Source organism: Podarcis tiliguerta (assembly GCF_965153285.1).
Source record: "Podarcis tiliguerta genome assembly, chromosome: 8".
NCBI lineage: Eukaryota > Metazoa > Chordata > Lepidosauria > Squamata > Lacertidae > Podarcis > Podarcis tiliguerta.
In genome coordinates, this window is record NC_139541.1 from 37,695,263 (window position 1) to 37,719,319 (window position 24,057).

General features: G+C 47.4%; 1 protein-coding gene across 13 annotated transcripts in view; it reads right to left on the minus strand.

The window, feature by feature from the left end:
• Window positions 1-24,057, minus strand: part of GSE1 (Gse1 coiled-coil protein) — a 425,723-nt gene that overhangs the window by 17,922 nt on the left and 383,744 nt on the right. For all 13 annotated transcript variants that reach the window (XM_083451810.1, XM_083451805.1, XM_083451799.1 and 10 more), the window contains 6 exons: window positions 22,191-22,390; window positions 8,303-8,490; window positions 6,689-6,886; window positions 5,713-5,904; window positions 5,295-5,605; window positions 3,865-4,192 (listed from right to left, as the gene is read on the minus strand). In XM_083451810.1, coding sequence (XP_083307936.1) covers window positions 3,865-4,192; window positions 5,295-5,605; window positions 5,713-5,904; window positions 6,689-6,886; window positions 8,303-8,490; window positions 22,191-22,390 — 1,417 coding nt within the window. The remainder of the gene's footprint in view (window positions 1-3,864; window positions 4,193-5,294; window positions 5,606-5,712; window positions 5,905-6,688; window positions 6,887-8,302; window positions 8,491-22,190; window positions 22,391-24,057) is intronic.

Consider the following 24,057-nt stretch of genomic DNA (forward strand, 5'->3'; position numbering starts at 1 on the left):
ATAGAAGTTAAAATCAGTGCCTCCTGTCACATGCAGGTAAAAGGTAAAGGTAAATGACCCCTGGACAGTTAAGCCCAGTCAAAGGGGACTATGGGGTGCAGCGCTCATCTCGCTTCATACATGCGTACCCTTACTTTCCCCCTGGGTTTGATTTGTGGAGAGACATTTCTCAGCCAATGACATTTGGTTGGTCTGATGCATCCTAAAACCTTTTTGGTTAACTGAGCCAATTTTCTCCTGAATAGCTCAGCTGGGTATCCAAAAACTCAGCTGCCGTGTACTTGAGGCTCAAAAGTTGGAGGTTGCAAACTTTAGGACGCCTGCTACAAACAGTGAGACAATGTGGGTGACATAATGGCAAAAAATGTGTGTTTTTTAGCATAATCTACTGATTTTGTTGTGATTATATTTATCCCAGCATCTAAACCCAACATTCTGTTGCTGGAAAAGATAAACAATTCATTGCCATCCCCACAGCTAGCAAGCATCCGTTACGATTGCAATTGCACTGGGGAGTGTGGTTGAAACATTGGAAAGTGAACCTTGACTCTGAAATGCTCAGATACCCAGTGATCATTAAGCATAATGGCCCCGGGCCCTTTTCGCTGTCACCTGCTAACACAAGGACAGACGTGTTGGATTAGATCAAAAGTCTATCTGGTCCAACATCCTGTTTCCCACAGTGACCAACCAGATGCCTCCGGGAAGCCCACAAGCTGGACACAGTGGCAACAACCCTCTCTTGTGGTTGTTCCCTGGCAACTGCTGCTAACTTCTGAACATTCAGGTTTGATACAGCTATCATGCTACTCGAAGGATAAAAGGATTTGAGAGCTGGAAGTCACCCTGCAGTCCATCTAATCCAGCCCCAGCTCAGTGCACAAACCTCCTTGCAACTTCTTCCCCTTCCCTACCCAGTTGCTGAAGATGGGGTGATCTGTATACAAATTCTGTCAAGACCCAGCTCCCAGCTTCTCTATGGTGGCCTTGCCTAGCCTGGAGGGCAGGGATCTTGTTCAAGGGCTCTTGCTGGGAAGAACATTGACTCTGGAAAAGATATACTAGTTTTGCTGCTTTGAGGTTTCCTATTGTTATGCTTTAATATGAAATATTAGTTTGAATCATTATTATCACTTAATATTGCTGTAATATTGAATTTATTAATAAGGTTTATTCCAGCCTACTGAAATGTTGTTTCTATTACTTTTTAACTTTTGCTAATATATCCTATAAATAGCTAGTGAATTATCTTGAAACACTACACACAAGTCCCACTTTACAAACACTCGCTATGTTCATTTCCGAACACAAGGAATTAGTACCCAAGCCTCACTATACAGGTGTGCATGACAAATTCTGTGATTGAGGACGCATTAGAATTTCCCCCATAGGAATCAATGGAAAGAATCAACTTGTTATGTGAACGGAAATTGTTGACAGGTTACGCAAACACTCGCCTAACAAATAATTTCCAAGGAATGCATTGTGTTCGTAAACTAGGACCTGAGTGTATTTTATGCATTGTTTTATTGGGATCACATTGCTTTGAGCATAGTTTACTATGGAAAACAGAAATGCAAATAAACTGATGATGATGATGATGACGACAGGGGCAGTAAGTGTGTCCTCCTGTCACTACCCAGACCAATAACTCTGCTCTTAGTTACTTACACATTCACACAAGCTCTGAAGTTCAGAATGTGCAAAGATGCCACAAAAAAGCCTTACGCTCTAGTGGCAGAAAGGGAATGACACCATGAAATCCTTCTTAAATAACTAGTAAAAGGGATAAAACTGTTAGAAGGATAAATATTGCATGTGCTGAAGCTGTGCATTTAACAGTTTTCCACTCCAGAGCACCAGGGCCCCGTGCAGCGGAGCATCAAGTTCAGAGTGATGCCTCAATCTGTAATCTGACTGCTGAGGAGCCAGAGAAGTCTTGGGCATCGGTGTTTGCAAAGGACACAATTTAAGGTTGGGGAATCTGGAGAAGGATGCTGGTGTTACTATCCACAACTAAGCTCCTGGCTGTGTGTGTATGTGTGTGTTTGTGTGTGTGCATGGATGATACTCTTTCCTTTGCCATATGTGAAGCAGCAGCAGTCTGTTGCTGCAGATGTCTCCTGAAGACTTACCCTTTTGCCCAGGCTTTATCTGACCCAAAATACTGTTTTAAGTGTTTGAATTTTCTGAATTTCTGTTTTGCTTTTGTATGCTTTTATGTCTTTTTATATTGCTATTTTACTGGTTTTAGTTTGTGCTTTTGTTTTAACATTTCAGTGTTTTGTTAGATTATACACTGCTTGGATATTTTTGAAATAGGAATTGCTATGTAAGTGCTTTTAAATAAATGTGTTTTTCTGTATGCACACACAGGGTAGTATCAAACTAAGTTTTACTCGGAATAGACCCACTGAAATTAATGGGTCTAAATTAGTCTTGCCATTAATGTCAATGAGTCTACCTTGAGTAGGACTAGCATTGGATAAAATCCCCTCCCATATGGCATTCCTGCTGTCAACCTAGCACTCAAAGTGGCACATAATATAATATATATAATACAAGCACAATATAATTCACTAGAGCAACAAGCTTTTTTAAAGAAAAACAATTTATAAAAAACAAAAGCCAATAGATTCTTACTCTTAAAAACCCGTCCTAAAAACACATCAGAAAGAATGAGACAACGTCTCTTTCTGTTGATCAACAATGGCCCTGTAACAACAACTTGCCTATGGCTGTAGCTTCCATGGCACCCATTGCCATTATCCAGGCGCAGCGGATTAGCAGCCCCTGGATTGTGGCTTTTGAAGCAAACAGCCCAAGGCCCTTCTCACTGTACGCATTAGAGGTGACCTTGCTCTGTGTGTAGCTCTGCTGAACCATTGCAGAAGAGGATGATGAAATGAGAATTTGACACTGAAGTGCAGACCAGCAATCCACTCCTTCTTATACCTGATTAGCTCCTCTAATCCCCTTGATACCCGAAACCAACAATGGGATCCAGCAGCAGAGCCAAAGGGATGAGTCGAGTCAGTGATGCTTAAGTAAGCGCTTGGCAATAGAGCGAGAAGGGAGATATCAATCCACCCAGAGGCAAGAGGGAGCCGGCAGCAGTAGCGACAGAGACACTTTCTCTCTTCACACAGCTGTGCTTTTGCTCCCCATTTCCCACTCAGAATTTGCTACTCATCACACCATGCCCAGGACTGAGACGGAGGGACTCTGAAGCTGATCTGGCAGGAAGCAAGTTGTTGCCTTGGCTGGAGTGTGGGCTCCTGGTCCACAGTCAAAAACATGCACCAGCCGTGTGGCCGGAGGGACTCCTGCCTTGTTCAAGAGCAATCATTTTGCTCTTGGCCAAGCAGGCAAATGAGGCTCTCAAAGCCAACCTTGGAATCTCCCACCCCCCTCCTGGGTTGTACATTGGGAGGGCCAAGAAGTAGCAGTGCCAGTGACGCTGCAGCCCATTCAGATCTAGAGGCCTCCAAGACTCAGCTCCCTGCTCCCTCCATCTGCCAGCGATGGCAGCAATTAGTGACAACTGCCTTAGTGACACCTGGTCACAGTCGGTTGGATGGAGGCCACCAGGCTCATTCTGCAAAGGCTTCCAAGCAGCTGTCAGATGGCATTAGCTCCTGCCTGTTGAAATCCAAACATACTGGAGCCAGATGAAGGCTCTGGATCTTTGCTTACCCTTCTGAGACACCAACCCCTCCCAGGTGGGCTGCCGCTCCCGTGAAAGATTTGGGTGCTTTCAGATCTCCTCTGCCCCACAAGCCAGATGCGAACAGAGAGTAGCCAGCTAGTAGGATCCAAGAGGCCTCCACTAGCAGAGAGGCCACTCAAGAAGCAAAGCCTTACCTGGGGTTCTCTGGCCGGTGCTCGGCCTCCATCTGGCCGGGTGGGCGCCCAATATCCAAATGCTGCTCCAGAACTTGCTGCCGGAACTCCGACACTTGGGACTGGCGGTCTTCTTTCTCCTGCCGTAGCCGCCGCTGCCGCGCCAGCCACTTCTCTTCCTCATTGGTGCGCTGGATGAGGAGTGCTGTGGCTGTGCTGCTGCCAGGCAGGGGGAAGATGCTGTGGTTGGAAATGAGGCTGGGCACGGGATGGTGCGAGGCAGACGACGAGTGCAAAGGATGCTGGACTGGCTTGGGGGTCTGGATAGCAGAAGAGTCCTTGGGCTTCTCTGTAAGGGGGAAAAAGGCAGCATGCAAATAGGGTCCCCTTAGCCTTGGAATGCTGTCTGAGGTGGCAGCAGGATACTTGGGGGTATGTAGCATTTGTGCCTATGGTGGTCCACAGCTGTGGTGGGACAAATGATCTTAGTCAGGGAAGAACAGTGTGACAGGTCAGCAGCACCTCAGTGTCCCAACAGGCCACTGCATCATGCCAGGGCCCACAGTACAGAAAGAGGCAGGACATGTGAGCTACATCCAGCAGATCCAGGTGAATTCACAGTTGTAGACATGGCCCAGGCCTATGTTAATGGAGGTTGATCTATATATGCTATAGGAAGGGTCTCCCTTGGCCAAAAGAATTTGCCTAGGACCCCTGAAGATGTTCATCCAGTGTTGAACAAGGCTATGCAGACAAAAAAGCTACATTCTTTGTGCCAATTTTTGGCTCAGGTAACCTGAATACATTTATGCTGATACAGTTCACCTAATGCAATGTTCTGCAGCAGTGGAGGAGAGAAGGCCATAGTCATTCGCTGGCCAATAGCTCACATATACAGCCATGGATGACGGGCAGAGTTATGCACAAGGCAGAATAACTACAGGAAACCCGTCAGCTCGTCTGAAATGCTTTACCAGAAAACAGTAACAAATTACAGGTTTCTGCACAGACCTTAGGGGTGAGGAAGGACTTAAACCCTGCCTCCATTCTCTTATAGTCAAATTCTGCAGCACAGATCAGATTCCCACCTGAATGGCAAACCCGTTCAGCACAAACAAAGCTACTAGAGCTGTGCAACAATTAATAAAGTAGTGTATGCAATGAAAACAACAGGACATTAGATAGATCCTGCGGGAAAACTTACTGCAGACTGTGTATCCCATGAGTGCTGTTACAGCGGTCACCACAAAACCACCAGAAACAGCACCTCAGTGAGATCCAAAGCCCACAGATAATCAAATCAGGTGATGTTTGCTTCAAGCCCCATGCCCAGGGGCTGAGTCTTAGGTGTTTGCTGGCTATGTAATGCCCATGGCAAATGGGCTGCTTCCCCTACCCACCCCCAGCCAATTCCCAAACAAAAGCTACTTCAGTGGCTATTTCAGAGTCACCTGCTCGGTTTGGCGTTAGCTGCTCAGATGGTTTGACACGCTCTTCTGGTGGGTGACTCCTCAGTCCGTGCAACTCTGACACTGGTAAGAAGGGGCCTTCCATGGCTTTGACAATGCTCTGCTCTTTCTCCCGGGCTCTTTCTCTCTGCCTCTCCAGCTCCCGTTCCCGTTCCCTCTCTTTTTCCCGCTCCCGTTCCAGCTCCTTCTCCCGCTCCCGTTCTCGCTCCCGTTCCCTCTCGCGCTCGCGATCAGCTTCCCGTTCTCGCTCCTTCTCTCGCTCCCGCTGCCGCAGCTCCTCATCCATCTGCAGCCTGCAAAAAACAAGAGAAAGGCATAGGAGGAAGGGCTAATGGGTGGACCCTTCGTTTTGTCCCCAAAGGAGCTGAGATCTTCTAACAGCCACGGAATGGTTCCATACCTCTCTGCAGTCAGGCTGGATATGCGTTCGGACTGAAGGGCAGAGAGAGACGAATGAGACAACTCGGTGGGGTACCTCACTCCAGACAGGTGGAGGTGCATGGCTGATGGATGAAGCGGTGGGAGTGAACCAGGAGTTGGAATTGGATAGAAAGGTGAGCGTAGAGCTGAGAGGCAGTACGAATCATCCATCCTGAAAAGAGAGGTCTGGTTAGCCTAAAAAGTCTCGTAGCTTTCTTTGCGTTTACGAGAGAGATGCATTTGGTGACTCTAGTAAAATAAAACCAGTTTCACGTTTTGCCCCAAACTTATAACATGAGGCTATCAAGCACAAGGGTTTTGCAAGGGCATCTTAGAGCTGGGGCACCCCCACATAGCAGACCAAGTCTTTAGCCATCAAACCCCTAACCTCAAGAGATGGAGGCATCTGAAGAGTGGCCTCTCCAGGAGCGGGTAAGGACCATACGCAGACTGTATCCATACACATTCCCACACAACTGCTGCACTTTTGAATCTGCAGCCTCAAAAAACATGGCAAACGTGCAAGCCACCGAAGAAAAGCTGGAGACAGCTTCTCAGGTTCCCCGCCCGCTCTCTCAAAAGGCATTTGTGTTCCAAGCCCATTGCTTGATCTCAGTTCTCCATGGGCACAGCGTGTCTTGCTGACCAGGGCATAACAGAAGCTGGGCGGAGGCAGAAACCGCTCAACAGGACCCCATTCAAAGAACAAATTAGTGGCCCAGCATCTGGACTCCTGCTGCTGCTTTAAGTGATGGCCTGTTGTGCTTTATTACAGCTGTGCTCAAGTCCTCAGAGAGCCCTCCATTGTGGGCAAGACCTGTTAAGACCTATTAGCGGTTGGCTCCAAAGAACACGCCTGGGTAACTGCCCAAACTGCTCAATCAAATCCTGCCTTGCCCACGAGGCGAAGAGTGGGGCCGGCAAAGCCCTTTGCTTGCGTCATCTTTGGCTCTTACCTGAAGGCTGGGTGAGGAAAAGGATGGTGAGCCAGGTAACTGGGGTGGTAGTAAGCAGCAGCTGTGGCTGGATCCAGAGTAATGGGAGGCAGGGAGGACATGCGAAGCTCTTCAGCTGTATGGTAGGGCCGGAAGCTCCGCAGGTAGTCTTCTGTGACTGCGCTGGGAGGCACCACATGGTGGACAGGCCGTGGGAGGCTGCAGAGTGGAAGGAAAGAGGGAAAGAAGTGGAGGACGTTGTCTCTCCTGAGCCTGTGCTTCCATTGGGGCCTGGAGACCTTTGGTCAGGGTATCTAGTCTCCCCAGCCACACATCAGTGCCCAGCCCACACTGACGGAGGCAAAAGAGGAGGGAAACAGTGGACTCCATATGGGGAAAGGAGCCACACTGGCAGGCACCACACTTTTCAAGCTCCCTGCTTAGCATTAAAGTGCTCACATGTTCAGAGTGCTCTCCATTTACCTTCAGAACAAGATCTGTTCAGGAGTCTGAGCAGTCAAAGCTGCTGCACTCTCATTTTAAAGCAGTTGTTTTGGGGTGGGGGTGGGACACATACATCCAATCATGTACATACCTGACACACACAGCACTTCCTCACTTTGTGGATCATATTCCTTTGCAGGTTGTTTCTGGCCAGATTCCATTTTTGGAAATGGGAGGGACAAGTCGCGTGGCTATCCGTCTCAAGCAGGACTCTCTCCCCCCCCCCCCCATTACATAGAATCATCAAGTTGGGAGGGACCCTGAGTATCTAATCCAACCCCCTGCAATGCAGGAAAATGCAGCTGTCTTATATGGGGATCGAGCCTGCAACCTTGGTGTTATCAGCACCATGCTCTAACCAGCTATCAGAGACTTACATGTACACACAATGCTATGCTAGTGTCCTGGTTCCCATCTGTAGACTCAGTTCTTGGACTCTCAGCTCAATTATTATTAAAGGCTTTATTCCAGAACTCACTACAAAGCCCCAACATAGATCAGGTTACAAGCTATACAGAAGTCATATCAGAACTCTAGAATACCTGGCTGAACTCCCCTTTTGAAGAGCAGGACAGGCACAGTCATTCACACAGTTGCCTCCCCGGCCCACAAGGCTGAGCAGGCTGGGTCTGTTCACATCGCTGCAGCCATTACAGATCCTTGTCAAGAGAGGTGGAGCTGGCACACCCTGGGTGGGGAGTGCTTCACTGACAGGAGGTGGTGCCCAAGTCAAGCAGCTGTACCATGGTGGTTGGGGCATCTGATGTCACTGAGAGGGGACTCTCCCCTGACAACCCGCTCAGACCCTCCCCAGCATCTCCCACGATTGCTTGGTCTCTCCCCAGGATCTAATTTTGCACTCCTGACCCCTTTCTCCCCTGACCAACACTACCAAGACATCTTCATGGGCTCATGATAGCTGTTGTTACTGACAAAGGACTTTTGCCAATACTGCAGTCAGGAAGACCTCTAGAGGCAACCCAAGCCTGCAAGCAAGGCAGAGGCTGGTTCCCAAGACACTGTCACTTTGGAGAAGAAGGGTCTGTCCTTCTAGTGCAGCCTTGGCCAACCTGGTGCCCTCCAGAGGTTTTGGACTACCATTCCCATCAGCGCTAGCCAGCAGGCACTTACTTGAGAGGAGGGAAACGAGAGTCCTGGACGATGGAGTTCGGAGGGATCCCAAAGGAATAAGGCGTCCCCAGCAAGTGAGAAGGGACTGTTGGGCCACTGGCTTTCTCCTGGGGTAACGGGGCCTCAGTCATGAGGCGGTCCCTGTTGCTGCTGCTGTTTCCACCGCTGCTTCGTGACCCGGCTTCTTGCTATGTGGAGAAAAAGGAAGACATGATCAACTACACACCTGCAGTCCACCCTGGGCAGGGGGAATGGATGGGATGCAAACAGCACGGACCCAAAGGTCAGCACCACCAAAGAAACATCTGTGGAGGTTCTGTGGAACATCTTTAGATGTTTTTGGACTCCAGTCAATGCAGCTGGTAGTCAGGGATCATAGGTCCAGCAATGCCTGGATGGTGACAAATCCCCCACTCATCAGATTCCCATTAATTAATGAAGACTGCACTTCTGTTTGCAGGTCTCATGTCAGGAGCAGGCGTGTTCCTGCAAGACACGTGGCGGACAGGAGTCCTGGTGTGATTGACAGAAGTGCTGCTGCAAACCCAAAATGCACAGACGTCTTATTTTAAATGCAAAGCACTTTATGAGGCTGATCCTCATCCCATTGCTGCCATCATTCCAATTTGACGGTCTGAGGACCAATGCTGAGAAACAGCAGCTGGTCTGAGGTCACACAAGCAGCCTGTGGTCCAGGTGGGATCTCAACTCTGATTAAAAACAATTGGAAAGTGCAAATATTAATGGTTAGTTGAATACAATGGGACTCACTTTCATGAAACATGCATAGGATTGTGCTGTCAAGTGTGTTTGCATGTCTTTGTATGCCCAGGGGTGGGCAGGACTGTAGTTCATTTGTATAGAATCTGATTTGTATGCAGAAGGTCTTCAATCCAATCCCCAGCATCTCCAGGTATTGTTAGAAAAGACGCCTGCCTAGAAACCCTGCAGAGCCACTGCTAGTAGACAATACTGACTTAGTTAGAACAATGGCTTAACTCATCAGAAGGCAGCTTCCTACATTCTTATGAATGGGATGGATGTCAATTGTTAACACACTGTAACACAGAATATGGTACAAATTTGAACTAAGAAGTGATTACGGAAAAGGCTTTAGCTCAGTGGCAGAGTGGTGAGTGAGTCTTTGTCATCTCCAGGATGTCCCTCAGTCCGGAACCTTGGAGAGCCTCTGCAAATCAGTGGGAGCAATACTGAGCTAGATGGATCAGTGGTCTTGACTAGGTATGAAGCAGCTTCCTATGAACCTCTCTCTCGCTATTTATCATAACAGATGGGAGCAGGGAGGGGAGGCCTTTTCCATGTAATGGAGTATTGTTGACAATGCAGGCTTTAGATTCGGGTTACAGAAGCACAGAAGCAAGGAGTTCCATGCGTAAAAATGGACTTACACCATGAAATAACAGTGTACCCATTATTATCAACTATAACATAAGAACAGCAGAAGAGCTCTGCTGGATCAGGCCAATGGCTCATCTTGTCCAGCATCTTGTTCTCACAGTGGCCAACCAGATGCCTCTGGTAAGCCCACAAGCTGCACATGAATGCAACAGCACTCTGCCCACTTGCGACTCCCAGCGACTGGCACCCAGAGGCATAATGTCTCTGACAATAGAACATTATGCTCCTAAATCCATTAATTTGGAGGCAAGTCCCATTTGACAGCAACAAAGCCAAGGATGTGTGTTTGGAAGGTTGGGCCCTCTTCAGTTTCATAGCCCCAGATGGAGGCAGCCAAAAATTGCTTCGCAAGTGCTCCACAGCACGGTTGTAACATCTGCTGTGGAGATGGTCTTGAATTCGTTTGTAAAACGGGGAGTTTTCTACAACTTTCACAACTATGGACTGCATTTGATCCATAAGTTTTAGAAAGCGTAGAATTTGGAAGTTTTACTTGCCCTACAAGTCCTGGGCAGAGGGTTGTATCCAATTAAGTTCTAATCAAAGTACACCCACCAAAATGGATGCAGCTAAGTTAGCCATGTTTATTGATCTCAGTGGCTCTATTCAGAGAAGAACATTGGATATAACACAATATCTATGTTTTTCAAAAGAATCACTCGAAAACTATACTCAGGTGCAGAGTTACTGTATTACCATATTTACTTGAGTCTAATGTGCAAGTGAATCTAATGTGTACCTCAGTTTTCAGAACCTTGAAACGTACTTTGGCTGAAAAAGGTGAGTATTACATTTGAGTAAAATATGGTAGTTTTCCTTTTGATAATGCTGGCATTTCTGTGCTGGATTCTAATATGAGCCTGAGCTGCTGAATTCCAAACTGTGGTTTTTTGATCAGTATGTGCTAAATCTTAAATGACAGAAAAGAACTGTATGCCAGAATATCATCCCCAAATTCATCATGTGAAATTGCAACACAAAACTCCCTTGATTTTCCAGGTTAGCAGGCTTGCATCCTCCCCACCCCCACAGCCCGGAAGCAAATAACATGGAAATGAGCACTAAACTTCCACTAGATTCCACTCATTTTCTAGAATTACATTGTGTGAAAGATCGCATAAAACGTGGAAATTATCAGGTAATGAAACATCAGGAAAATGGAATGAAGTGCTATCTGAATGTAGCTGAAGTCGCATTTCAAAATGTGAACATTGCAAAATGTTTGGAGTTTGAATTCAGAAATGTTGCCAAAATGTGTGCAAAACTGTCGCTTCATTTCTATTACTGCTCTTCTCTTTATTCCACCTTATCTGGAAAAAAAAATGGGATTAATCCTGACTACCTTCCAGTCTGCTCTATGTTGATGTCAGGGACTCTATGGCTTCTGCTCCATGGACTAGATATGCCCAGTCAAGTTTCCATGTTTAGAGGCAATATGCCAGTAAGTGGGGAACAGGCAATAAGGGAAGGCTCTGGCCTTTACACTCTGCATGCAGAGGCAATGGAACGATCACTGTTGGAAGCAGGAGACTGGGGCCCAAGTCTGGGCCAGCAGGGCTCTCCTGATGGGTGCTATTTAGGGGCCAGACTCTGCAATGCGCAGAGATGCAAGTTCAATACTGAGAGCGGCTGTCCTCTATTTGGATCAGCTGCAGTTTCTCCCCCTGTCTTCTCCCCTGAAAGAGAGACTTTACGCCAGGCCAGCCATTCCTGGAGTGAGTCTGGCATCAGCCAGGGTGGCAGCTGCTGCACATGCCATGCTGGATAGCCTGGCAAGAGTGATGCGTGTACGAAGAGTAACAGAGGGCATGTGGGATCTGGCACTGCCACTAGGGCAGAGCAGGCTGGTCTGCGACCAGTCGTTCCCTGAAGTGGCCAGCCCTGGCATCAGCTGTGCAGGCAGCTGCTAGCCTTTTGCTATCGCAGCTATGCTGGCAACACCAAGGAGAAAGAAAAGGGGAAGAGAGAAAAACAGCATCTGGTTTGGGACTGTCATGGCGGTCCCTACTCCCAGAAAAGTCAGGCTCAAGGCAGGCCAGACGCTCCCTGGGCAATCACCAGCGACTGGGTGGAGAACAAAAATGAAGTGCTGGCCAAGGAGACCAGAAGGTTCCTCAACCTGGCACCTTGCAGATGTTTTGGACTACAACTCCCCCCAGACCTCAGCTAACCACAGATTGGGGAAGTAGAGCAGTTTGCTGGGGAAGGGCCGTTGCTCTCCAGGTTCAATCCTCAGCATCTTGAGGCAGAACTGGGGACATTCAGAGTCTTGAAGTCCTGGAGAGTTGCTGTCAGTCAGTGTAAGCAATACTGAGGTCTCCCCTAGTCCTACCTGGAGATGCCACACATTATACCTTGGATTTTATGCACGCAAAGCAGATGTTCTACTGCAAAGCTTTGGTAAGAGCAGTATAGGGAACACAAGAAGCTGCCTTATAATACCAAGTCAGCTCCTTGGTTCATCGAGCTCAGCACTGTCTACAGTGATTGACAGTGGCTCTCCAGGATTTTAGGCAGAGTTCCAGGGTTAGTGTCTTTTAAAAGCAGATTATGCAATGACACAAATTCACTGACTGATACTCCACAGTAAAAAAAGGGGAAAGCGAAACAAACATTAAGTGTGCTTTGCTCCTTCCTTCCACCTCGCATCAGTGGTGGTTTCTCCATAGGGGTCAGTAGTTGTTATCTACTATACAACGAAAACAATTCACTTCTGAACCTAGCTTCATTCAGATACTAAACTCAGAGATGCAGATAGAGAGTGAGAGTGAGAGACAGTATTTAAGGGCATGCAGTGTTACCTGCCTGAAGATGAAGGTGAGGAGGAAGATGCTTTAATATGGTTCCTTGAAGATGCTTTAATATGGTTTGGGCAGTTTGTTTCAGTTATAGAAACTGCTTATTCTACCCTTAATTTATTTATATGCTGTCTGATATTGCCTGTCATTTAACTGCTTAACACATGTCTAATTCCCTCCCCCTTACTGGATTTTGAACTGCACTTATCTTCTTCCAATTCCTCATTTTTTGTCTAACTGTATACTAAACAAAAACAAAAACCTGCCAGGCTCCTATCTGAGTCCTATTTGAAGATGCCAGGGATAGAACCTGGGACCACTGAGCTATGGCCCTTCCTTTGAAGATGCCAGGGCCAAATCCAGACTCAGCTGTCTCTAGCCATGATGCCTGTATGTTCCTTCTCTGTTACAAAATCCCACTTGGAGTTCAAGCTTCTCTTCCTGGTCAACAAGATCCTGTAAGACAAGCAAGTGATGAAAATGTCCAACAGCTGAAAGCAAGTGGCATGTTCAATGTGCCACCTGGCCACAGGAAGAAGGAAATTCGGGTTCACTTGCTCCTTGTTGCCATCCCAGGTAGTACAGAAGAAAGTATTAGCCACCTAAAGGGCCTCTTTAGCAGACAGGACTCAGTGGATGGGATCCTTTGTGCTTAACATTCAGAAGGAAACACATTTGGCAAACCATTTCCCCTCCTGAGAACCTGCCCCCTTTAAGGCCAGGCGGCTGTACGCTGACCTTAAGCCAGGCCACACACTGGCAATGCGAAATATTAAAATATCGGCACTGGGAGCTTTTGCTGAACCCAAAAGTCAATTGGGTCCATTTAATGTGTACTCTGCTTGGCAGAGAGCCAAGCGGCCCTTGAAAGCTCTCCCTGGCCCCTTTAAAAGGATAAAAACCTCCTAATGGTTTTGATGGAGCTGTGGGGAGGCAGGTTCTGCTCAGCATCACCCTGGATGGGTGCCCAGGCAGAAAAACAAGACAAAAGAAGTTCATGGATGTCAAAAGGAGTCATAATCTGCAGACCCACCCTCCCTTTCCCCAATTATTGCCCTTCTTTCTCACTCCTTTTAAATAGTCAGTCAGTGATGAACGAGAACAGAATAAGGCGGGATAGTGGACAGAATGCCAGGCTTGCAGACGAGGCATCACATCAAGTACAATATGGAGGAAAGACTTTTCTTGCAAGTTGCTTCAGAATAAAAGGGGGGAAACACCCAGTGTTTGTTGTGTGTGCCTTTCTTTTGGGGCAGAAGCAGCCCATAGGACGCTGCCAGTCCCATGTTAACTCTGCAAGTCTTCAGCTCTCCCCTCCCCAATCGCAAGGAAGAGGGAAATACATTCTTGAGATGCTTGTTGGCTTGCACGTTGCTTCAGAGTAAAAGAAAACAACAACAACCACCCTGCTCTGCTGTTCGAACCTCTTCCTCCACCTCCTTATGATGCCCATTTTCTCCTATATGGCTATGCGAAGAGTGGACATTGATGAATGCTCTCTGATGTGGTGGAAGGCACATGAAACATCCTTCCCAATGTTGGAGGTGCGTGCAAAGAGGTTTCTGGCTATCCCAGGAACAAGTGTGCCATTTGAAAGTGTGTTCAGCAAGGCTGGCATTTTCTTCAAATACAAAGGGCATCTCTATGTCAGAGAATGCCAAAATGCAAGTTTTCCTTGCAAAAAATATAAATTACATTTAATAATTTTTGTTCTGTAAAATTGTATCCATTCTTTCTGGTTTGGCCTGGTTTAGAAAAGAAAAGTAACAAACAATCAAGTAACTGGTGTTTTGCGATGTACCGTATTTTTCGCTCCATAGGGCGCACCGGACCATAGGGCGCACCTAGTTTTTAGGGGGAGAAATAAAGGGGGGGGAAAATTATTTCCTCCCCCCAGCCACGGGGCTGGGGAAGCCCGAGCTTCCCCCAAACCAAGCCCCCAGAACAGGCTGCTATCCGCAAGCCTTTGGAGCCCGAAGGCTTGCGGATAGCTGCCTGAAGCCCGGGGAGTTGGCGCTGCGCTCACCAGGCTTCAGGCTGCAGGCAGCTATCCGCAAGCCTTTGGAGTCTGGCGGGAACTCCCGCCGCGCTCCGGAACCTTGCGGATAGCTCCCTGAAGCCTGCATTCGCTCCATAGGACGCACACACACTTCCCCTTGATTTTTGGAGGGGGGAAAGTGCATCCTATAGAGCGAAAAATACGGTATATATTCAACTAAGACTCAATAGTGAATTATATTTGAATATCTAAAAGTGTGACACTTTTTTCTTGTTTAATAATGTAATTAATTTTGGGGGGTGGGGAACCTTTGATACCTATGCTACTAATTACTTCTACAGCTTTAATTTTAGAGAGAATGTGTTATCATTGGTACAGTAGTACTATGTATATCAGTTGTAACAATATGTTAAGTAAAATTATTGTCAGTTTTAGAGTTAGACCCATAAGTTGTAGCAGTTGCCAGGACATCACCATGTTCACCTCTACATAGCTCCAGCCTTATTTCAGATATCGTGATACATTGAAATATTGCAATGTTTAATCAGTGATATATCACCATGTTGAAAACCAGATATCACCCAGCCCTACCTCTCAGCTTAGCGGAAGGAGGCTGGGAAACAGTGGAGTTCTGCTTTGAATTTGAACAGGGTTTGAAGAGGAGTTTTTGAGCTGGACTGTGAGCAGCCTGGAGGCCTGCAAAGACCCACACTGTAGCTTTGACAGACCTGATGCAGGATCAGGGGAGGGTGTTTCTGTCTGGTAAGCCCCACAACACAGGAACATAGGAATCTGCCTTATCCACTGTCAGACCATTGGATCCATCCAGCTCAGTACTGTCTACACTGACTGGCAGCAGCTCTCCTAGGTTTGAAGCAGGGCTCTCTCCCAGCCCTACCTGGAGCCTTTGGCATGACGTTAAGATCTACAAATGCAAAATTCAGACACTTCTGTTAAATGCAAGGCTCAGATTACAGGGACCAGTGAGCAGCAAGCAGCCATTAAGAGAGTGAGCCGATGCATGTCCAGAAGGAAGCTACCTTGTATTGAGTTCTATCATTAATCCATCCAGCTCAGTACTGTCTAACATGACTGGCAGCATGGTTACAGGCAGGGGTCTCTTCCACCACTACCTGGAGACACCAGGGATTGAACTCAGGACTTTCTGCATGCAAAACAGATGCTCTACCACTGAGCCACAGACCTTTCCCAGTAGCACCAAATTAGTGCCAGGCAGCAGGCCTCTTCCGGTCTCCCATCCAAAGGAAGCAAAGCCCTGTAGTGCTCCACAGGCCTTACAGGGTCCTAAGGAGCACTTAGCCATATCGCTATGCCACACTTGCCCCCTCAATCTCCTTATGCACAACAGGGGGTTCTACAAGCCTGGAACCTGAAGCTGGAAGCTCCATTTTACACTCCCTAAGGCAGACCACACGCCTTTGCATCACCACAGAGTGTGACACCTTGAAGCATGTGCCGCAGATGAGGATTAAGCAGCTCCTCGCCAGGTGCCATCGGGAGAACTGCCTCTATCAGTCAAGTGTATTTACTAAATACGACCACAACAAACACTCCTGCAAACAGCTGAGAGCTCCTCAAGACTTTCATAATCTCTTCAGAAGATACATCGGCCATAATTAATTCAAAGAGATGGGCCCGCTGATTGGAATTTTTAATGAGCAGGAACATCTGCTCACTCTCTGAACGCAGCGCACGCCTGGAGCGCCACACACCCGGCCCTCTTCGCCAGCCAGCCAGCCAACCCTGACCTTCTCCAGAGGGCGCATCCAGGAGACAATGATCCGGATGCACCGGGGCGGGGGGGGGGGGCAAGGAACTGACCAACAAACATGGGCAAAAATCAAGAACCTTGGAAGATGGAGCACAACCCCTAGACCTCATCTTGTCGAGAAAAAAGTGTTCAGTGGAGGGGGCTTGCTGCAAACATAGGAAAAGGAGGGTGACCTTGTTTGCTTTGCAAAGGGATTGTTTTGCATAGGCAGAGCAATTTCTAGCGTGTGGTGCCTGCGGCTGCAGGTCCATTTAGAGCAGGCCTGGCTGTGATGAGGAAGGAGAGTGGCAGAAGGGAAGGAGGGTCTGGCTTTTCTCTTCTGCCTTGGAGGATTTACTGGCTGCTTTGTTCCCCCAGAGCCATTAATCACCCCGGGAGGATACAGACACCTATGGAGCCTGAAACAGCACAGCAAATATAAATCCACCAGCCTTTTGATAGCAGCCATAAAATAAACAGGTTAGTCAAGCATTTCATTGGAGGCAGGAAACAAACCCAGGCCCCTTGCAGAAAGCAGCATCAGCAAACCGCACCAGTCACATGCCTTTGAATAAAGACAACAAGGCGGGAGGGGTACGGTAGGGTCTCCCGATGAAAACAATGGGCAGGAAAATGTGAACCTTGCAAGGGCTCTTTTACCAAGAAGGTGAAAGTGGCGATCCTTAGGGCAGAAGTAGAGAGCCTTTGGTCTTCCAGATGTTGCCAAACTGAAATTCCCATGAGCCCTAGAAAGCATGGCCAATAGCCAGCGATGATGGCAGTTGCAGGTCAGCAACCTCAGGAGGGCCAGAGGTCCCCTACACCTTTCTTAAGGCCAAACAGGTCCTGTTGAGCCACACAATTTGGCACAATGGGGAAGTTGTTGTCTTGCTCACAACTCTGGCACTGGCTTAATCCACTTCAGTGTCATTGTGGAGAGACTTCAAAGGTAGAGCAAGCTGGAATCTGAATATACAGCACAACACAACCTGAGAGGCAATGTAGTGTAGTAGTTACAGTGCTGGACTAACACCTAGGAAGATCAGGGTTCAAATCCCCACTGAGCCATGAAGCTCACTGGGAGACCTTGGGTCTGGCACCTTGACCTCCTTGGAGGAAAAGTGAGATATAAATGCGAAAACAAACTCATATGCCTTGAATTCTGCCCAAATCTATATAACTGATGTTCTTAACTAGATAATCTGGCTACACTGGTTGCCCTGACTAAGATAATGGTTGTATGAAGGACTTCCTCAGTTATATTTTGCAGACTTCATGGCTCTAGTAGAGCAGTAGTGAGGAACTTGTAGCCCTCCATATGTCACTGAACTTCTACTCCCATCATCTCTCCCACTGGCCTTCCTGGTTGTTAGGAGTTAGGAGTCAGACAACTGCTGAAGAACCCTCGATTCCCCTTGACTGCAGTGCTGCCACTGGGTGCTTACTCATGGCAAGGCCTTTTCAGTGATGGTTCCCCAAGTGTGGAATGCCCTCCCTAGTGAAGTACGCCTGTTTCCATCATTATCAACTTTCAGGAAAAATGTGAAAACATTCCTGTTTACCCAGGCATTTGGTGGCTGAAAGATACTGTTCTGGGCAACCCTGTGATCATCGGATGGAGGAAAGCTTTTCACTGTAACTGCTTTTATAAAACGTTTTTAACTGAAACTAATCGTAGATGTTTTTAATTGTAATTGTTTTGGGGAATGTTTTAGCATTGTTTTTGTTTTTAAATTGTGAATCTGTTGGCAGTCCTGAGATCCCTGGGGAGGAAGGATACAAATTCAATAAATAAAAAAAACCAAGTCAGGCTTCTTCCAGCTGCTGCCACTGAAGATAAAACTACACTCCATCGGGAGGGCTGCTGGCCTCAGCCAGCAATAAAAGAAAAGGGGGGGGGGAGCCATTTAAATCCTTAGAACTGGATTGCCCAGTGGCCTAACTGGCAAAGGCGGCACCTGCTCAAGAAAGGTGGACAGCGGGCTCTGAGTAGGCTGCAAAAGCACTGCCTGAACCATACTTCATTTCCAGCAGTGTCTTGATACGCAGCTGCAAGGATGAAAGGGGAAAAGGCAATGAAATGGCGGGGAGGGAGAAAATGGGGAGATCAGTCATTCGCTGGTGATTAGTGTGCAATCTCTGCCAGGGAGACCACGGGACATGCCCTATTAGCTTTAAAATAGACAATTCTTCATTCCACGCGGCCTTTCAAAAGACTCCGTATTATCTTTGAAAAACCGCTAACCTCTGATGGATGGGCGCCAGCAGCAAGCCGCCACTTTGATTTTAGCATTTCAGAGCGCCAAGTGCCTCATCTCTCTCTCTGCTCTCTCCCCCCCCCACCCCCACATCTTATTTTACTAAGTTACTGTGCTCCCCATCCACCAGACTAAAAAAAAAAAAAAAAAAAAAGTATTAAAGCTTCAATCAAACCTCTGTACTAGGATGGATGGGCTGGATCATCTGTTGAGTCAGCCCTGGCTCTCTCTACCCAGAGCGCTCCCTGGTGGCATTAGAGCTTCATTAGCAGTAAATTGTTGCAGCAGGGATATTATTGCAGTCTCTCAAGGGCTGCCGAATATTCTAGAGAATAGGGAGGAGTGGGGCAAGGATAGCCTGCAGTGGAAACCTCAAGAACTGACTGCTGAGATGCGCTCTAAGTGAGGCTGCCCTTGATATCCGACTGGAAGCTGCAGATGGTGCAAAACGTTGCAGTAAGGTTGCTGCTGAGTGCAGCAGCCTATTGCAGGAATGTGACACCACTCTTAAAAGAGCTGCGTGGGTTTGCTGATCTGCTACCAGGCTGGGGTTAAGCACTAAATTATAAAGTCCAAAAGAACTTGGCTTACCTGAAGGGATGCCCTTCCCTCCAAACAGACCTGCCCAGTCACCAAAGTGTTCTAATAAGGCCCACCTAGCTGTGTCATGGCCTGCTGAGGCCCAGCTTGCCGCAGCCAAGGGAAAGGCCTTTTCAGTTGTGCCCCCGAGTCAATGGAAGAACCTTCCCTCTGAAATAAGGCAGGTGCTGATTCAGCTTAGTTTCCAGCACTTGCTAAACCCCTGTTTGTTCTACCTGGTGTTTGGTGGCCATGAATACGAGTTTATTGTGATTCACCCTGACTCTATATTTGCTGCTGTATTAATTTTTACTGAGTTTTTGTTGGTTTTTTTTTTACACTGTGGTTCTATTGATGTGAACTACTTTAAGATTTCTTATGAAAGGCAGTAGAACAAATACTTTAATTAAGTAAATTAAGAGTGGGGTTAGGCCTGCCGGTGAGGATGAAAGCCAATGTGAGCTACTGACAGGTCCAGCTGGTTTGTGGATAGATCACTGGTCGTCCAGCTCAGTATCCTTTACAGTGACTGGGAGTGGCTCTCCAGGTTTCAGACTGGGGCCTCTCCTAGCTTTACCTGCAGATGCTAGGGACTGAGCCTGAAACCAGAAAGAGCAAAGCAGATGCTCTACCAACCCTTCCCTCAAGGCACAGGAACACAGGAAACTGCTTTATAGTGAGTCAGACCACTAGTGAGGGGAGAGACTCCATCAGGCAAGGCCTCCTTCCACCTGCCTTGCCCCACCCTCTGCTTCTCAATGTGTATTGTATTGTTTTATGTACTGAGGCTTGCCATTTTACTGATTATAGTTTAGATATTATTGTAACTGTTGAGTGGATTTCTGTTTAACTTTTATATGTTGATATTATTTTATACTATTCTAATGATTGTTGAATGTTACTTTTTCGATGTAGGTTGCCTATTTTAAAGTTATGTTTTATTATCGTATTTTGTATTGCATTAGATTGTTATAAGATGTACATTTTTTGTTTCTCCAGCTTGTAAACCGCCTTGAGTATTGTAAGACAGAAAGGCAGTATACAAATTAAAAATGAAATGAAATGAAAATGGTCCATCTAGTTCAGTATTGTCAACACTGACTGGTAGTGGCTACTGAAGGCTTCAGACAGAGGTCTCTCCCAGCCCTACCTGGAGATGCTATGGATTGAACCTGGAGCCTTCTGCATGCAAGGCAGATGCTCTGCCACTGAGCCACAGTACTTCCTTCCTTGAGTACTTTCTCTGCTGATGTATCAAAGCCCACTGAGCTTGCAAGACCTGTCCATAACTACAATGTCATCTCCATACACCACACAGAGATGCAGAGCGATAAACCACAATGGTTAACCTAATCTGCTTTGTTTTTCAAAGCTCAATAATGAGAAGGTGGGAGAAGGAGCTGATCACAACCAAAACAAGCACGGCTGTGTTGAGCAGGCCTGAGCAAGCTGCCTCTTCTTTTCATCACGATCAGAGCTCAGGGCGTGTTTGTGTGTGTGTTTTCCTTCGCTGGGGCATCATCTGCGCTTCTTCGAAGCACCAGGGGTCCTGCTTTCTCTTCCCCTCCCTCAGCCTTTCCTCTTTGTGGTTTAATTAGTATTTCCAAGAGCTGTGATCCCGCTGGGAAGCCTGGGTAAAATACAAGGGGAGGAGAACCCTAACAATGATTCTTAATTAGCAGACGCTTCGGCTCCCTGCTGCCCGTGGTGTCTGCAAGGAAGGGAGAGAGGATGCATGAAAAAAGGGCGGCAGGGTGGGCTGGGCAACCCTGGAGGAAGAGGGCCTTATGTACAGAGATTGACAGGCAGCATTTTGCCTGCTTCCTGACATCTCTGAGTGTGCTTGGTGCCTGACCTGGACACTAGCATAGATGATGCTATTTACCCCCAGCCGGAGGACATTTGCTCTGGATGCAGCATGCTGCTTTTCAACACTAGATGTTCGATAAGCAGGCCTTGCCCTTCAATGGAATCAATCAGCTCTTGTGGCTCAAAAATAAGAATCAGGAGGGTTTTGTGCTAAATTAAGTCCCAAGCCACATTCAGTCTGCTCTGCATTTTGACAGCTGTTGCAAGGGAAGGTGCACACCGACAGCAGAGATTGACGCAGTGCCGGTTTTGGTGGAGCTGAATCTGCTCAGTTGCAATCCTACACATGCCTTCTCCTTGTAACCTATGCCCATTGTGTCAATGTACAAATGCTGTTTTAGCCATGTCAATGCACCAGAATGAGGTGACTGAAGGAACTAGGGACAGAGAAGCTGCCTTCTGCTGAGTCAGTCCATTGGTCCATCTAGCTCAGTGTTGTCTATGATGACTGGTAGTGGCTCTCCAAGGTTTCAGGCAGGGAGTCTTTCCCAACCCTACCTGGAGATACCAGGGATTGAAGCTGGGACCTTCTGCATGCAAAACAGGTCTCTGCCACTGCACCACTGCTCATTTGAGCACATCAGAATGCAATCTCCCCATTGGCTGCATGTATGACAAGGTCTTGGTCATGCTGTGTAACGTGCTGAGGCTTGAAGGCTTCAGTGTTTCATCTTCTGCATCACCAGTGCACTTCTAGGCCTTCAAGCAGCCAGGCAGCCTAGGCTCAATTGGGCCAACAGTACTCCAGGCTGTTGTTCTGGTGGTGAAACCCCATAGCATGAAGGTGGGTCTACTGAGGCACCCAAAAGGAGAGTCACAAAGACTGCTTTGCCCAATTCCCTACTTTCACCACATCCACAACTGTACCTCCTGCCACTGGTCCACATGATCATCAACCCATGCCAGGCCTGCACTCTGTGGCAGCCTGTCACAAACTAGGCCCCTGATGTCACATGTTGCTCTTTAGGAATAGAATGTCCACTGAATATCACTCATCCCACGACTAGAAGGCTTGCTTCGTTTTCTGGCTGCCTTATTTTATTAGGGAAGATGGATTTCCCTCAGATCTGCCTGTAGTCTCCTACTCCTGTGTTTCAATCCCATTCCCCCTTCTCAATGCCTTTCCGAAGTCCTTCTAGAGAAAACCCCACCCTCCCCAATAGAAGCTGTGTGCATATACATGTGAAAGCATTACCTGTCGCCCATCACTCCTCCAGACGCCATTCACAGTTTTGGTGGGTGCAATGGTCACAACCGGAGGTGTGTTCGGCACATTGTGCCCTCCCGGTGGGACAATCAGGGGCCCCATTGGTCCTCGCTTGGGAGTGCTTGCAGGGGAGCTGTGGTTGGTGGCTGGTGAGGAAACAGGAGAAGACTCGCTGCTTATTGAAGACCCTAAAACAAGAGAGAGAGATGGACAGAAATGAGATGGGAAGTTTCCCCTGGTGGGTAGTTTAATCCCAAGCATTTGAGCAGGCTGGGAGGCTGAACCCTTGCAGGTGCTCCCACTGAATAAGGCTAACTTCACGCCATGCATTTAAAGCACTCTGATATGACAGCAAACAGTCATGGCTTCCCCCAAAGAATCCTGGGAGCTGTCATTTGTTAAGGGTGCTGAGAGTTGTCCAAAGTCCCCTTTCACAGCTACAATTTCCAGAGTGACTTAATAATCAATCCCTCTTCCCAGGAACTGATGCTCTGTGAGAGAAATGGGGACCTCCTAACAGCTCTCAGCACATGTAACAAACTACAGCTCCCATTAGTCTTGGGGGGGGGGGGAGAGTTTAAAGTGACATCACAGTTCTTTAAATGTATGGTGCAAAAGTTGCCCAAGTTTAACCAATATTATGACTCCAAAGAAGACTTTTCCTGAACATTGCTCCTTGTTGACAAAGAAAAGGTTTCCAGTCCCATCCCAGTTGAGGTGGTGGTCGGGAATTCTCTCATGTACATTTGGGCCCATTAATTAATTTCAAAAGCACCCATCTGCCAGAATAGGGGTGGACAACTGCATTGCTGGGGCATTCAGATGTCCATACAGAAGTTGGCGTGAGGTAGTACTGCTATTTGGCTGCACCCCCTGACCCCTTACTGATCATCAAGGAGAGTAAAGGTATCACAGTAAAGGTGTGGTTGAGACACAGCATGCAAACCACTAAGAGGGACACAACATTAACCTGGCTGGATCTCTTAAACTTTTAAAAACAATTTCCTTTTCCTTATGAGTAGGCACACTTTTTTTGCCACACGTGGATCAAACTCTGACAACATTGCAGGGTGGTGGTTTCTAGTGGTAATTTGATAGTTAGTTGGCCCTTGGGAACATAGGAAACCGCCTTAAACCAAGTCAAACCACTGGTCCATCTAGCTCACTATTGCCTACACTGACTGGCAGCAACTCTCCTGAGTTTCAGGCAGGGAATCTTTCCCAGGCCTGGAGATGCTGGGGATTAAACCTGAGACTTTCTGCAAGCAAAGCAGATGCTCTACCGCTAAGCCACATTTGCTTATGGATTTCTGAGTGACAAGATCCTACCTTTCTCAGCTCAGAAGGCCAGTTTCCTCCTCTACACCTTATTAATAAGGCACTTAATATGGTGCCAGGCACCGTACAGCTATGATGAATATTCAGATACACATAGGCACATCTGTTTCTACCTCCTCATCCACAAATCAAGTGTTCTTGCTCAGAAGCCTACAAACATTCACATTTAGCAATTGGCAAGACAAAATGGCTTACACTTGGGTTACATGGGAGGGCTCTTGTGACACATAAAAAGGGACCCAAACTACCCATTCAGTTGCTAGAAGAAACCCAGAAGCATAAAGCCAGCCCAGGGGAAAGCAAAAGCAGCAAGGCAATTACTTTAGAAAAAAGGCTGATGGTACAGAGACGTTACTCTAATGCTGCAGCAGTGGAAGTCCTGGGCTTGAATACCACCCTGCATGGCTACATCTATCAACACACAAAACCTGGGGCATCACAATTAGAGGCGGCTACTGCTTTCTTTCAAGAAAAATTAGCAAAACCATCCTAAGCCAAGACTGCAAAAACAGCCATG